This window comes from Electrophorus electricus, chromosome 20 (genome assembly GCF_013358815.1).
Source record: "Electrophorus electricus isolate fEleEle1 chromosome 20, fEleEle1.pri, whole genome shotgun sequence".
Classification (NCBI taxonomy): Eukaryota; Metazoa; Chordata; class Actinopteri; order Gymnotiformes; family Gymnotidae; genus Electrophorus; species Electrophorus electricus.
Window position 1 is genome coordinate 2,895,431 of NC_049554.1, and position 14,570 is coordinate 2,910,000.

The 14,570-nt window shown below is 46.5% G+C and overlaps 1 protein-coding gene across 14 annotated transcripts in view; it reads right to left on the minus strand.

The window, feature by feature from the left end:
* The window catches only part of plekha6 (pleckstrin homology domain containing, family A member 6), an 80,030-nt gene that overhangs the window by 10,806 nt on the left and 54,654 nt on the right, over window positions 1-14,570 (minus strand). For 7 of the 14 annotated variants that reach the window (XM_027028544.2, XM_035520286.1, XM_027028547.2 and 4 more), the window contains 10 exons: window positions 8,802-8,992; window positions 7,992-8,420; window positions 6,357-6,885; window positions 6,095-6,178; window positions 5,372-5,425; window positions 4,796-4,876; window positions 4,053-4,121; window positions 1,861-1,941; window positions 1,623-1,772; window positions 976-1,071 (listed from right to left, as the gene is read on the minus strand). In XM_027028544.2, coding sequence (XP_026884345.2) covers window positions 976-1,071; window positions 1,623-1,772; window positions 1,861-1,941; window positions 4,053-4,121; window positions 4,796-4,876; window positions 5,372-5,425; window positions 6,095-6,178; window positions 6,357-6,885; window positions 7,992-8,420; window positions 8,802-8,992 — 1,764 coding nt within the window. Of the gene's footprint in view, window positions 1-975; window positions 1,072-1,622; window positions 1,773-1,860; window positions 1,942-4,052; window positions 4,122-4,795; window positions 4,877-5,371; window positions 5,426-6,094; window positions 6,179-6,356; window positions 6,886-7,991; window positions 8,421-8,801; window positions 8,993-9,386; window positions 12,264-14,570 lie in introns of those variants that run through there. The other 7 variants (XM_027028549.2, XM_027028542.2, XM_035520287.1 and 4 more) reach the window with 6 other exon arrangements.

Consider the following 14,570-nt stretch of genomic DNA (forward strand, 5'->3'; position numbering starts at 1 on the left):
GAGGGGAGGAGAGGAGGGGGGGAGAAGAGAGGAGAGAAGAGGAGAGGAGAGGAGAGAGGAGGAGAGGAGGGGTGAAAGGAGGAGAGGAGAGAGGGGAGGAGAGAGGGGAGGAGAGGAGGGAGGGAGAAGAGAGGAGAGAAGAGGAGAGGAGAGAGGGGAGGAGAGAGGGGAGGAGAGGAGGGGGGGAGAAGAGAGGAGAGAAGAGGAGAGGAGAGAGGGGAGGAGAGGAGAGGAGAGGAGAGAGGGGAGGAGTGGGGGAGAGGAGAGGAGAGAAGAGGAGAGGGGGAGGAGAGGGGAGGAGAGGGGAGGAGAGAAGAGGAGGGGAGAGGGGGAGAGCTGAGTAGCACTTGTTCAAAAACTGTATGGCCTTTCTTGTTTTACTGTATACATTTTACTGTACATGAGTCGTCAAATGCCTACACCGTTACTCAGATGTGACACCATTTTAACACTGATAACTAACTAGCTACTCAGGATATAAAATCCTTTTATTTAAGCCATGTCATCAATATATTCAGCAAATATGCATTATTCATAAGTGCTGTCAAGAGTCACTGGGAAATTAATTTTTGTGCTCATGAATTAGTAATCACAGATTTACATGTTAATCAATAATTGATTGGATGTAGAACTAAAGCTGCCTTTTTTCAATGATCCAACAAATGTGTCATGTAAATTAAGTGTGTCATCTCTGTGTGATATGTTTTTAACATTTCTGGCGTCTCTTTTGTTGCAGCAACCATTGTTCTCGTTACACCAAAAGCCAGTTATACCACAGCTGCTACAGGAAGCCATCCGTCATTGAAATTAAACTGTCAGATCACTCCAAAAAGCAGTTCACTAATGTGCAGTCCATTTAGCAGAGATGATATGAGCAAGTGCTCCTGAATAAATGACTAGGCTTTAATGAGAATCCTGAAGAACGACGTGAACTGCTGAGGATGTGGATGAGGAGGAAGACGTCAGCGCACGCACCTGTCCTCCAGCATTCAGCTGCTCCCACAGGTCGCCGTGAATAGCGTTTACTTCATCCTCCAGGGCTTCAGACTCCATTCTGGAGGTGGTCAGTGCCTGAGAAAGGCAGGGCTAAGACTGAGTACGCACGGCCTGACTGCGGAAAGCTCTCCACCCTGACCGCAACGCACGTGACGCCTGAACATTCATTTCCAAGCATTTGTTAACCGGCGCAACTTCCTTCCCTCCTCACACCTAGCTGTGTCTTCCCTGCAGCCAATGTCACAGTGTCACTACTACGCATAGAGGGCTTCTTGCCCTCAACAGGAAACGCTTCACTGTCGCGTACAGGCAGTAACACCTTGTAGAAACACTGGTGTACATACCATGAACAGCAAACACTTCTTCGCTAGGAGCCCATTTCTACCATAAACGGCTCCGTTGCCGCAGCCACAAAGTATATCCTCACTAATTTTTTAGCTTTTTAACCTCGTGCTCTCTCAGAACTGGGCTCTCAGAGACCACAACAGTGACGATGCACTTTCCTCTGATTAACATGCCCGATCTGACACAAAAGGCGTGATGATTTCCTGGACTGTTTAGCACTACAGCCAAAATGATCTGTGGCTCTCCAGAAGAAACGGCCGCACCGCAGGGCAGTGGCTTACACTGGACGCCTGAGAGAGCTCCCCCCGGATGCTGATGAGTTGGTTCTGGAGGCTCTCCTTCTTCAGCTGCAGCTTGTCCATGGCCAGTGGCTGGGCATGGCACAACTCCATCTCCTGGTGAGTGGCCACCAGCGCAGACTCCAGGTTATCCTGCGGACCAACAGGAACGTAGCAAGGCGGGTTACGCGAAGGGTTCACGTGGATCCTGTGTGCAGGCGAGGAGGAGAACTTGGCCTACCTTGTCCATGCGCAGTCGATGGACGACAGCCTCCTGCTCCTTCAGAGGCCTGCTCTGCTCACACAAACGATTCAGCAGTTTCTGTGCGAAGAGAAAAAAAGTTGTGTACCATTTAGGGACAAAAAAAAAAAAAAAATCCCAAATTTGTATAAACCAGGAAAATATTAATAAACAGCACTAGTTAAGTCTTGTTTTGCTGGACCGCCATCAACTGCACGGCATTTCCCACACTAGTGTCAACAGCATTTCAATGACAGGAAGGCAGCCATTCATTAAGAGTCCAATGGATGTATCCTTAATAATAAAAGTCCTTGAGGTTCAGTTTACATTCTGGGGCAATGCCCCAGAAGAGCTGTGGTTTAAACATGCTTTATGGAATACTGCATGTTACCCTGCCTAATAAAGCAAACAAGACTTTTCCTTAGCGCTTGAAAATGTAGACCACAGATTTAATTTAGAAAAACACAAAAATATATGGTGTATTTTTAAATCTTTTTTTACATGTCCCCTCTATTATTTGAAATCGTGGCACAGAAAAAAAAAATAGGTCAATAAAAGTAAAAATAAAAAAGGCGGAATGACAAAGTTGCAGTTATTAAGGTCGCCGTGTGCTTGTTTGTAATATTGGTATATTTGGTATACTGTTTGGAATATTGGTAAGGCAATCTGTTTTAAAGCATTCCACAGTTTTTCTATGTGTTCATAACCCTAATAAAACTTGTAGCCCCAGTTTGGTCTTCATTCATTTGAAATGATGAATCTTGTAGGTGTTTCTACAAGAACAGGAATGCTGTTTGATGTTAGCTAGATTGAAATGTCACTAATAGACTGCAATGGAAGTAAATGGTCTAATGGTTTGGATAAATATGGCCAGTATGTAGCTACAATCATGCCCTAATGAATCCTCACGCACCTTCAAATACTTAAAGAGTACTGAAATCATTTTTCAGGCGAGGGTCCACACCCACACAGAGCAACACAATGTGAGCTAACCTGCCTCAGCTCTCAGCTAGTGTGTGAACATATGCAGCAGAGATATATGTATTCTTGCTAGCTAACATTAGCTACACTGAATTGTTAGACGTGCATTTCAACAATGGGACTTGGTCAGTCTGTCAGTGAGTAAAAAACAATCTTTTCTAGGTCTGCTTTTTTTTTTGTTGGTTTTTTTTTTTTTTTTTTGGTTCAGGCTTGTGAAGTGAACATGATGGTCCCCCCGAAAGCTGGTCCAGCCTGATGTCATGGATACAGTTCCACAGGCTGAAGTAACCCATGTGCTTAATTGCCTTAATTATCTTACAACAATGTTACACAGCTAGAATATTTACTGACTAAAAATAAAACTCAATTTTTAAATTCAAAAAAAGTATTTTTAAGTCACCACTAAGAAGTTATAACTCTGAAAGTGTTGATATGTTCTTGTCGATTATAAAATGGAAAGCTCACATTATGATATATAACTTTTGTAAGCATGAACGATGCTTATAGTAAGATCAGAAATTAATCTGTGTATGGTTGGAGGCAACATTGAATTCAGATAGCAGCAGTTAGCTAACTAGCTGACAGCATGTCACATGAAGTCTGTAAAATCCCCAGGGTAGTTCCTTTCACATGGGGGAACATTCTGGACAAGGTGCTTTCTGAAGGATGACATGAAGTGTGGGGGGAGATTCGGTAGGCCTGTCGGTGGACAGCTCACTGCTAAACACATTGCCCTGACAGTCCCCAAGTGACACAGTTAGCATTTTCCATCATTGCTTTATATGGTGATATGACCCAAAAATGTATCCACCTGTATTACCACCGTTAAATATATGACAAATAGCTTGCCATCGAACGAGGGAATGTATAAAATAGGTTTTTAAAGCCTAATTCGTGGGCTTGCTAGCATTACACCAAGAGGTTACATAGGAGGAGTTACATAATACAACATAATACCGTTCGCTAGCTCAACATCAATCAGAGGGTGCTTGTTTGTTTGTTTTTGTAAGGATGGCATCAGACTGAACCAGAGTCATAAGGGTCACTACGTCAATGCACTAAGTGGTCCAGCAAAAATAACCTATGTGTTTATAAAATAATGCCAAAAGGGAAGAATACACACAGCCTCTATCATTTCCATGATCTGAAGGTCACAGACAGTGTTTGTTCACGGCCTTCATGACTGTGAGTAGGTTTGAAGCAGAACTTACACTGGTCTCAATCTCATTGAGTTTCAGTGTGGGATGCAAGTCCCTGTAGACATCATGGTATGGAGGCACCTATGACAAGCAAAGAGGAAGACCCAAGTGGGATTAATATATATAAATAAATAAATATATATATATCACACATACAGAAAATAATGCAATTGATATTTTCATGCAGCACCACAAGCCATTATCATATGCTCTGCAAATGATAAGCCCCATTGCCAAAACAAAATACACGTGTGTCTGTGGTCTTGGTGCTAGTGGGTAGAAGAGGAAATGGACATCACACGTGACAAACATAAAGCAGATGAAACGCACGGGACCATGGAATACACAATGCACACAATATGGAGAATGGAACACAGGACGTACGAGTGGAGAACTCGATACACAAAATACGGGAAGCAAAACTGGATCTCAGCAGTATGAAAACAAAAGAGGTTCTGAGGACTGCCTTGGGGAGAGCAACGGGGAGAAACAAATCACAACCTTAAGACGGCGCTACAGAAGTGTTTCTCACCAAACTATCTAACATCCACATGCCACTATACCAAAGAGAAGAGAGGCAGGCTCCACTACTGCCTACTGGTCGACCGAAAGCAGCACAGGGCAGCACATTTGTGCCTGCCAGGCCTAACGAGATGCCGAAACGGAGCCCTGGGAGAGCACACATGTCGCCCAGGGCCCAAGGCACTGGGGGTGACCTGAAGCCTGCCTCTCTAAGCTTGTCCAGTCTCTCTTACTTGCGGTAATAGCTTTGTCATGGGGGAGGAGCGCCCAACCATTCTGGTTACCATGCCGATTAGGTGATCTCCCTCCATTACCTGGGAGCAAACAGACTGTCATTTGTCGAGTACTATTTGAATATCTTACAATGACTAGTCTGATCTGGGGCCAGTTTTTACAATGGGTTCACAGTCGAAAGAATATGAAATCCAACAAATGATCCTAGAAAGAGATTTTGAGGAACTTTAGAGTAATTTTCTGCACACTTATACGAATGCCTCTTTCTTCAAGACTTTTTCACTCGGTAAACTTTTACATTTTTTTTTGAATAGCCAGCCACACAAGGCTGGGGTGGGCTACTGTTTGAGAGAAGACGATGACACTTTGCGACACATGTCTTGAGTGCGAGTGAAACACGGAGTGAAACACGGTGCATGATCACAGTGAACATACCCTAAAAGTCCAGTTTAATCATACTGGTCATACTGGTGCATCTACAGTTCGTTGCATGTGAGTCAGAAGGTTAGCAGCGATCAGTGCCGCAGCGCTGGGTGAGACTGTGCATTTGCGGTGCTGGGATAAGCGCCACCTACCTGCTGGTCAAGGTACTCTAGGTTCCTCTGGAGCTGTAGGTCTAAAATGTCCTCCTGGTATATACAGCAACACCAGCAGCCGAGACGCAAATCAGTCGCAGCCAGAAGCAGCACAGAGCAATGCCATCGCAGCACAACCCACCCCAGACACACACACACACACACACACACACACAAATACAGAGTTAGGCACACTGAGACATAGATAAAGTCATATATAGAGAACAAGAAATAAACATAATTTGAGGCAGAGACACAGGTGGACACAAAGTTAGAGACAGAATAAGTCAGAGACAGAAAGAGTGAAATGGGTAGCAAAAGTTACTGTCAGGGACAGCAGGAGAGACAATCACACAATGTCATGATCATAATCCGATACATGGAAGGAGACAAAGGTAGCAAACAGAAACAGGGAGAGACAGGCAATGGCAGAGAAAAGACAGAGGACAAGAGAGGACAGAGAGGACAAACAAAGCAGCAATACCACAGACAGTTAACATGACACACACAAAACCACAGACACACACACACACACACACACACACACACACACATGCAATATCACTTGCTAATTAGACATGCTTCATCAGCAAAGCCACCTCAACTGACATGCGTGCACTTGCAATAAGCCATATGCCTGCAAATGTGCTTGTGCCAAACATGCGTCCTAATCAAACCAAACTGAGTGTGAATGTTAGGGCACTCTGCATTACTGGAACATACCATTTTACCATGTAGAGAGGGAGAGGCTGGGTAATTGTAGTACATGTTTTGGCTGAGAGATCGGCGGTCACCAGCAAAATCGTACTAAAAGATAAAAAAGTCAGGCAAACAAGACCAGTTATCGCCATGGAATTACTACATATGCCACTCCTAAAAAGAAAGTCTATAGCTAGCTGCTGAATCTAGAAGACTGACTACTGATGATTGAAGTGAAGATGACTTGGACCAGTAGGGAGGGGAATCCCTGAGTGATCAGTCTTACCTTGGGGGAACTAAGAGACCTCCGAATGCCATAGGCTGAGGGATCAGCGTGGAGCCCCTCCTCCCGGAGCCGCCCGACGGGAATCCTGTCGAACCGGGTACTGGGCGAACGTGCAGGCGAGATGAAGTTATGGGGTCCTGGCGAGTAAGGGCCTGCAGACGAGGATGAGGGCGAGCGGGGCACGGAGCGTGAGCGCGGCTGTAGCGACAGCCTCCTCATGGAGCCCTGGGCGGAGTCCAGCTGGGTGTAGTACGCAGGGTGCGGCCCCGCCGCAGGGCCCATCACCCACTGGGGCTCGCGGGGTGGCTCTCGGGAAGGCCCGTAGAGGGCGCCGTCGCGCAGCGAGCGCCGCTTCTCCTCCGCTGTCCAGCGCGGGGGCATCCGGTCGTACGCGGCCGACATCGAGCAGATGCTGTCGGGGCGGACGCCAGGAGGGTAGAGGGGATAGTCCTCCACATACAGAGGCCCGGCGAACCCGCCGTAGTAGTCCGCCGAAACGCCTCGGTTCACCGTGTAGTACCGCGATGGACTGTAGGGGGAATCAAAGAAGCAGAACAAACGCGCGTGCTGATCACTATTGCGACTCTGCGCAACCTTCCGACCTTCCTTCCGTGGAACAAGGGCTGCGCAATATATTCGTTCATCATTATCACATTATCAATTGTTAAAAAAATGGCTGCGATGTGCAAGCAAACTGCAATATTCAACACCATTAACTCAGCACCTCCAAAAGAGCCGGTCTTCCATGTGAAGTTTTAAAACAGATATGCCTGACCTTCATTCGGCAAATCGTTGAGGATGCCAGCCCACAGCTGACAAAAAAAAAAACTGCCGGAGGAGTTGGAGGGGGTTCAAAAACAGTGCTGCAGGATTATCGGCATCCCATCATCCTCTCTTCCACTACTGAGTGAAAGGCGTAACACCCCACTAACACACTCATGGATAGAATGGCTTCCTGGCTGTAGCCACATATATATATATATATATATATATATATATATATATATATATATATATATATATATATATATATATATATATATATATATATATTCCTCATACTCAAATTACTTTTTTACTTTTTTAATTTACATATTTTAAGGTTTATTTACTTAAGTCACTGTTTCTGTTTATGATGATAGACTGTTGTAATGTTTAATGCATTTCATATTTCACTGTTTCAATACTTTGTTTTCATGCTGATGTTTCCTGCCTTCTCAAACTTTTATAAATAAATGTTATGTAATAAGCCATCCAACAAATCACAGTGCAACTTATTGCTGTGATCATTGTAACCAAACCCAAATGTTCCTGATGATGTTTTTGTGAAAGTTTTGATGAATCGTCACCTCCAAATGATCCAGCAAATAGATTTTACCCTGAAATGTTTAACCATGGCCCAGGGAGGGTTCACCAATATATAACTAATAACACTGCAAGGCCTACTGCAATTAAAATGAACAAAAATATTATCGCACTACAGAGCTGTGCCCATGTTATAATTAGGACATAATTGCACTGCTGTTGTCATGTTCCACCAATTATATTCGAAGTGCCAAACGTTGTGCCCACAACAGCTCTAATGGTGCTCAGACCTTCCTGAACCTCTACCCATCGTCGCCACTGTCCGCTCACCTGCGCAGGTCTTCCTGGGTGGCCACGCCCCTCCTCTGGTTCACCCACTGCTGGAGCTGGGTCATGGAGCTCTTCCTCTGAGCCAGCCTCTCGGGGGCCGTGCGGGGAACGAATCCCCTCCGTAGCACCGTGTTCTCCTGGGACTCAGGCTGCACCTCCCGCACCTCCCGTACGGTCTCCTGGGAGGTGTAGCTCGGCCCGTTGGGCACACCGTAGCTGCCCCATCCGTTGGGGTGCTGGGGAGGCAGCCCTAGTCTCTCCCGCGTCCGGCTGTCTGAGTCCGGGGGCAGGGGGGTGGTGGGGGTGGACGTCCGCGCCCCGTTGACCCCGTGTTTGGTGGGCTCCTGCTGTTCATGTCTCAGAGCAGCGGCGTCGGGCCGGAAGTGGCCATCGGGTTCTGCGACGTGGGTCTGGTCGTCCAAGTTCTTCCTGTATAACCAATGAGGACAGGAAGAGCAGGTGAAGATGACATCACCATGACAGACAAGCACCTTACCACCTCTATAACCGAGCTAAGCATTTAAAACAGAAAGAAATGTTGCTTACATTAGTATATAGAGTTTACATAGAATCGTGGCATACAGCTCTATTTGTGTGTGTGTGTGTGTGTGTGTGTACCTCTGTGTGTATGGGCATGTGTGTTTGTTATTGTGTGTGTATGTGGGTGTGTGTGTATGTGGGTGTGTGTGTATGTGTGTATGTAAGTGTGATTGTGTTCATGTGTGTATGTGTGTGTTTATGTATGCATGTGTGTGTGTGTGTGTGTGTGTGTGTGTGTGTGTTCGTGTGTGTGAGGGCGTGTGTGTCTACCCAGTCGGAGGTGAGACGTGGAACCTGGCAGCCTCGTTCATGGCTTTGATCCAGTCCTCCTGCTCCTCTACGCTCTCTGTGCTGAAGTAATACGTGCGAGTCCCAGCGTGCTCCACCTGCAAACAGAATGCAATGCTGCCCTTAGGGTGTCCTCCTTCCTCCTCCTCCTCTTCCTCTTTTTCAAACCACACCTGCAAGAAAGACAAAGGGAATCATTAGTTTCTGAAATAGCTCCACCAACGAACACAAAAAGCACAACACACAGACACAACACACAGACATGCCAGATTTACGCTCATGCCAAAAGATAGTTGTAACAGAGAAAATCATGGATATCCAAAACAAGTACTAATCAAGTACAAATCCTGTATGAAACTGGTAAAACTATGCACAAAAACTAGTTAGTAAACATTCTTCCCGCTCACCAAACACACTAAATAGGAAGAAATTTTTGGCATGCACTGAATCAAGAATTCCTCAACTATCCGGTATCTACAATGCAAATATGTGAGGTCTTGACATGAAACATGTCAACATGCAGAAAACATACAGGGGTGGAAGATGAGAGCAGGCTAAAATACCTACGAGAGAGAGTTCATTTCTACACAGGCACTGTGGAGACCAGCTCCCTCAGGGGTCCTCAGAGGCATGGGTGGTGAGGAAAGGCAGGAAGAGACAAGGTGAAGATAAGTGGTTCAGGTATGATGGTCAGCTAGTCCGCTACAGGGTTAGGTGTGGTGTGGAAGGTTCTAAGACACACTGGGAGCGTTGTCAGCTCTCTTCATTCAGCTGCTACTATTATGCTACTGGACTTAATTTCCTGAAAGAGGAGGCGATTAGTCGATTTTTGGCATTGTTATTAAACAAATCAGACTCAGCATTATGTACGATATAATCAGGTTCATCTAGAATAGCCACCTGTTTTTACTGATTTATCATTTATGGCATTGTGCACTATAGAATGTATGTGTGTTAATTCCACATACATTATGTAGTATATGTGTATTAATGACTTAATCAAAGACTTTGTTTCATTCACAGATAGGCGTGCACACACACACACACACACACACACACACACACAAATCTCAGTATGTCGCAGCTCAAAGACTACGCCACTTGGGGGCAAAACAGACAACACTGAGAAAATATTGTGTATACAGTCATTGTTTTATCGAGGAGAACAAAAATCATTATTATCTAAGATCTATCTAAACACCCATGTACTAACCTGTGACAACATCATACTCCAGGCTTTAGCATGACTCTAGCATGACTGTAGGCATAAATTCACAGATATGAGGGGCTTCTTTTTACACGCTACCTGATAACATGACAAAAGTCCTTCTTACATTGGGCACCGTATAACCATGTCAACAAGGTGCTTTGCCAAACGCAGACATCAGTTCACCGGTCATATTCCCCTGTTCTAAAACTCTCCCCCAGACTTCTTCTCTTCCAGTCCTGTCTCCTGACCAGGACCACGTAAGCTCCCCATTCCACCCCAAGAGCCCCGGTGAACCTGTCAGAAACAATGCGTCCTCAGAAATCTGCTGTGATCTTGGCAGCCCTGTGTGGAACCCATCCAGCCCTGTGTGGGTGGCTGCTTCATGGAGCCACAGCTTTGCGGCATGCTGTAAACCGGTCAATGGGAGACAAGCAGCTAAGCCATCGATTTATATAATCACTGCTACTGTTATAATGTAGTCCAGTTATCGTGAGCAAGACACCCCAAAAGGTAGAGTTAGTCATCTGTGGGTGCCCCGCCACTATCTTATAAACATAATGCCTCTGTAATGACAACACAAGGGTGTGGCCTTATCATGTTTATAGCATAAGACAGGCTTCTGAACGCATTAGGCCTTTTTTAAATATGTGAAGCATAAATCAAGATAATCATGATTATCTGAATGAAGCAGAAGAACAGCTTCCAGTGAATCCTCTCCCACTGCAGACTGGTAAGAACTTTGGCTGAACTCAAGATCTTTCCAAATCATCCCGTGGAACTGAAACATTCCAATTTAAAAAACCAAACAAACACCCAAACAAACAAACAACGGCATTTAAAACCCACAGCTCCCAATGCAGAACACATTTCACCCTCCAGCGCAGCCTGATCTGCATGGCAGCTCATTTCCTGTTCGTATCTCCCCAGAGCAGTGCATGCGCTTGGCTAGTTTGCTGCTGATATGACCTTCTGATCTGTTTCTTCTGATATGATCTACCCAAAACCGTAGAGGGTCAAAACAAAGGTTGTTTGAAGTGCTTGCATTTCACACAGCTGCTCTGCTTACAGAGGCTAGGGGAAAAAAAAACAAAAAACGGTCGCACGTGAAATCAGCACACCGTTTCAAACCCCCATGCCTGTTAACAGAGAAGCGATCTTCTTTTTCCTACACATAGCCTCTCCCTTTCGAAAATGTCAAACGCTCCCTTAACCACCGATTCATTTCGGGGCCTTGGGAAATTGAGCTGGCATTCCATGCCTGAATTCACTGAGATATTGTTGCTCCATGGCTCCCTGCAGGTACACCTCGTGGTTGATCTCCTGGAAATGTGAGAGTGCCTTTTTCCTGTCTCTTAGTCACTTTCATCACACACATACTAGGAACACCAACGTTATCATAACAGCTTTTGTAGGACACCTTGTGCCAGGGAGCACATATCGAAACTTTGAAAGGAGCCACATGAAAATAATGTTCTAATAACTAAGGTACCCTGCAAGAGTTATGAGGTCAGGCATGAGGTGACAAGCGGTTCTAGATCCACCAATCACAGACTGCAGTTCTCCCTGCGAAGGTGTGTTTATACACAATGAGCTTTAACAAAGGCACAGGAACCATTTAGAAGAGAACATCCAGAAACATCATTTGTCAACCCCTTTTTTGAACCGATATATTTACTGTTGCCACTCTACCATTTCAGCCATGTCCTTCACCAGAAAGGTTTCCAACACAAGTTCTCTTCCTGCTACCACCGCCCATTTGCCAGAGCGAAATGGTCCAAGTGCCATTAACACAGACAGCTGCCATCTCCCTATCTGCCTTAAAGTGCTCTATATTTAGACGATCGGGGCATAATGATAACCTCACTCAAACAGTCACGACTGGCCTATGAAGCGAAACGGTGGCGTGTGTGAAACAGCACAGGCTTGTGCGAGGGCAGGGTGCGTCCAATATCTCCCCTCAGAGTATCGGAAGACCAAGACCTCACAGCCTTTTGAGAGGGATAACAAACCGATAGGCATCCTAGCCAAGGCGAAAGCAAAACAACTTTAGCATAGGCGTGCTGTGTCCGGTTTATATTGGCAAGAGGAAGGCGGCTTATAACCATGATTGGCAACGATCATTATGGGCTAGGTTTCACACCCACTGCTTTCCTCTACTGTACACAGTCAAACATTACACTGACTCCATGTAACCTGCCACCTGATTCGGCCTGTGGCAACAAACCACAGAGCAGGGGGGCTCGGCTCGGCTAGCAGCACAATAACACAAGCGCCTCGAACAGGGCCGGCGGTAACCTGAATCTGGCAACCTGTCGTCGCTCCTCTGAGACTGGCACTGGGGGTGTGGCCTCGGTAACACCAAAGCCTGCATCAGAGAGCTATTCATCATAGGGAGGTGAACCCGGAGCCAGTTTGGTTTTCTCAGTACCTGATCTGGAAGCACCGCCACATGGGTGAGGATGAGGCAGCGATGACATTTATGGCAGCGCACTACAGTCGACGGATGAGTCACGTCCGCTGAGTCATTTATCGCGCTTCAAGGGCAAAGTCCTTCAAGGAGCTTTCAGCTCAGCGTGGGACTACGAATACCAGGGACAGCAGCCACTTTGGATCAAGAGGGTATTGAAAGAGGCAGCATTTTAAAACACTGTATCTCAACTTCCACACTCCCTGATGGGTAATGTAGTGTTACTGTGGAGTACAGCGAGTGACTCCTAATCGATTCCCAGGCCAGTTCCTGTTTTACGTATGTTTGACCTGTGATGGATACAAGGCTGCCTTCACGGCCAGACCTCTAGATGCTTCTCCTCCACACGCCTGTTGTGTTGTACATATGAGAGCGTTCACTGACCAGTGCAGACACGAGCAGAGTCGAGCAGACCAGAGCAGACAGGAGCAGAAGAAAAATATTCGGCATTTGGAAAAAAATCTTTGCGGACACTGTGCTGCTCGGCGGCCTGAGAGTGAGAAGGGTCAAGAGATTAGCGACTCCACCCACCTAGCATGGATCTTTGAGGATTCACTTCCACCTCCATCTCTAAAAGTTCCTCTCGCCATCCCCACCCAGGCAGATCGTAGCCTCCACATTTGATTCTGATGGTTAGCGATAAGAGCCAGAGCCGGGTGACGGAAGGAGCCGGCGCAGGGGAACGGGTGATGCTTCAGCCATGCGCCAAGCGTCACGGAGCCCATAGAGCTAACGTTCCCCGCAGAGCACAACAGATTTCATGACCAGTCACACAGCTAGGGATGCACACACATACACACATACACACACACACACACACACACACACACTCAAACTCACACTCCTACTGCAAAGCAAGGGGGTGCTAGCCGCAGTCTGCATGAGTACTCACCGTCGAGTCGACTAAGCAAACGTCCACATGAACCTTAGCGCCATCCAGGGCATGGGGCGAGACTGGGTAATTACTGATTACTGCAACCAATAATGACTAGGCGTCTGTGAGGGAAGATGAGTGCATGTGTGTGCTCAGTGTTGCTCTCCGTCTACCACACACACGCATGCGCTCACCCACCCACACACTGCGTAGCCTTCCACTGGCAGTGTGTTCTCAGAGAGCACAGGGTCCCAGTTCCATACTGAGTAAACACACAACACAGCCGATAAGAGCGATGCTTCACTCCCACACACAGGCCAAGGTGCCCAGCAAACAGTAGCCCTGGGAGACCAGTCCCAAGCAACTGGGAAGACAACAGCTTGTCCACGCCAGCAGAACAAACAGATTCAACGCACACCCCTGATCCGTGTAAACATTCAGACCAGGTCATCCAATATTCAAGCAACATAAAATTACTGGGGAAGAAACGGGTGTCTGAAAGAAAGACTAGCTCCGCTGGTTAGTCTTCGCAATTTTGTTTCAGTTTTCAAAAATCGTGTCACGCCAGACTCCTGCCCAGACTCCTGCCCTGAAAGTCAGTCTGCCCTCAGCCGATTGCAACTGCCATAGTCCGCGTCCAAGCTCATGACAGACACAAGCCAGGTGCAACTGGGATCTTATCAGCCTGCGTGCTCACGTTCTGGGAACTGACCTGTGTTTTGGGATCTGCGACCATAAAGCGGTGAGGGATCAGGTTCCTCTCCTGTCAATACCCCTTAAACAGATCCATCAGCGTCCCTACCGTGGGATCCTTCAAGCCTGGTCACAACATAAGGGTCATTAACAACAGGGTATGACACACAGCTGTCTGTTCCGACTGATATTGTAATAAAGGCCAGTTATGAGCCTTGTCATGTTACAGGTTTTTCAATAGCCTTTTTTGAACATACTGCAGTATCACAATCACAATATGCAGTGATAGAAACTAAACACGATGTGATGTTTTGTCTGTATTGTGCAATTTGACTGCAGTGAGAGGTGTGTGTGTGTGTGCGTGTGTGTGTGTGTGTGTGTGTGTGTGTGTGTGTGTGTGTGTTGGGGAGGAGGGGGCAGCCCCAGCTTCTAATGCAGCCTTACTGCAGTTATGCAACCTCTCTTCATCAATATTCAAGCAGTGCTATTCTGAGGCAGAGGCCAGGG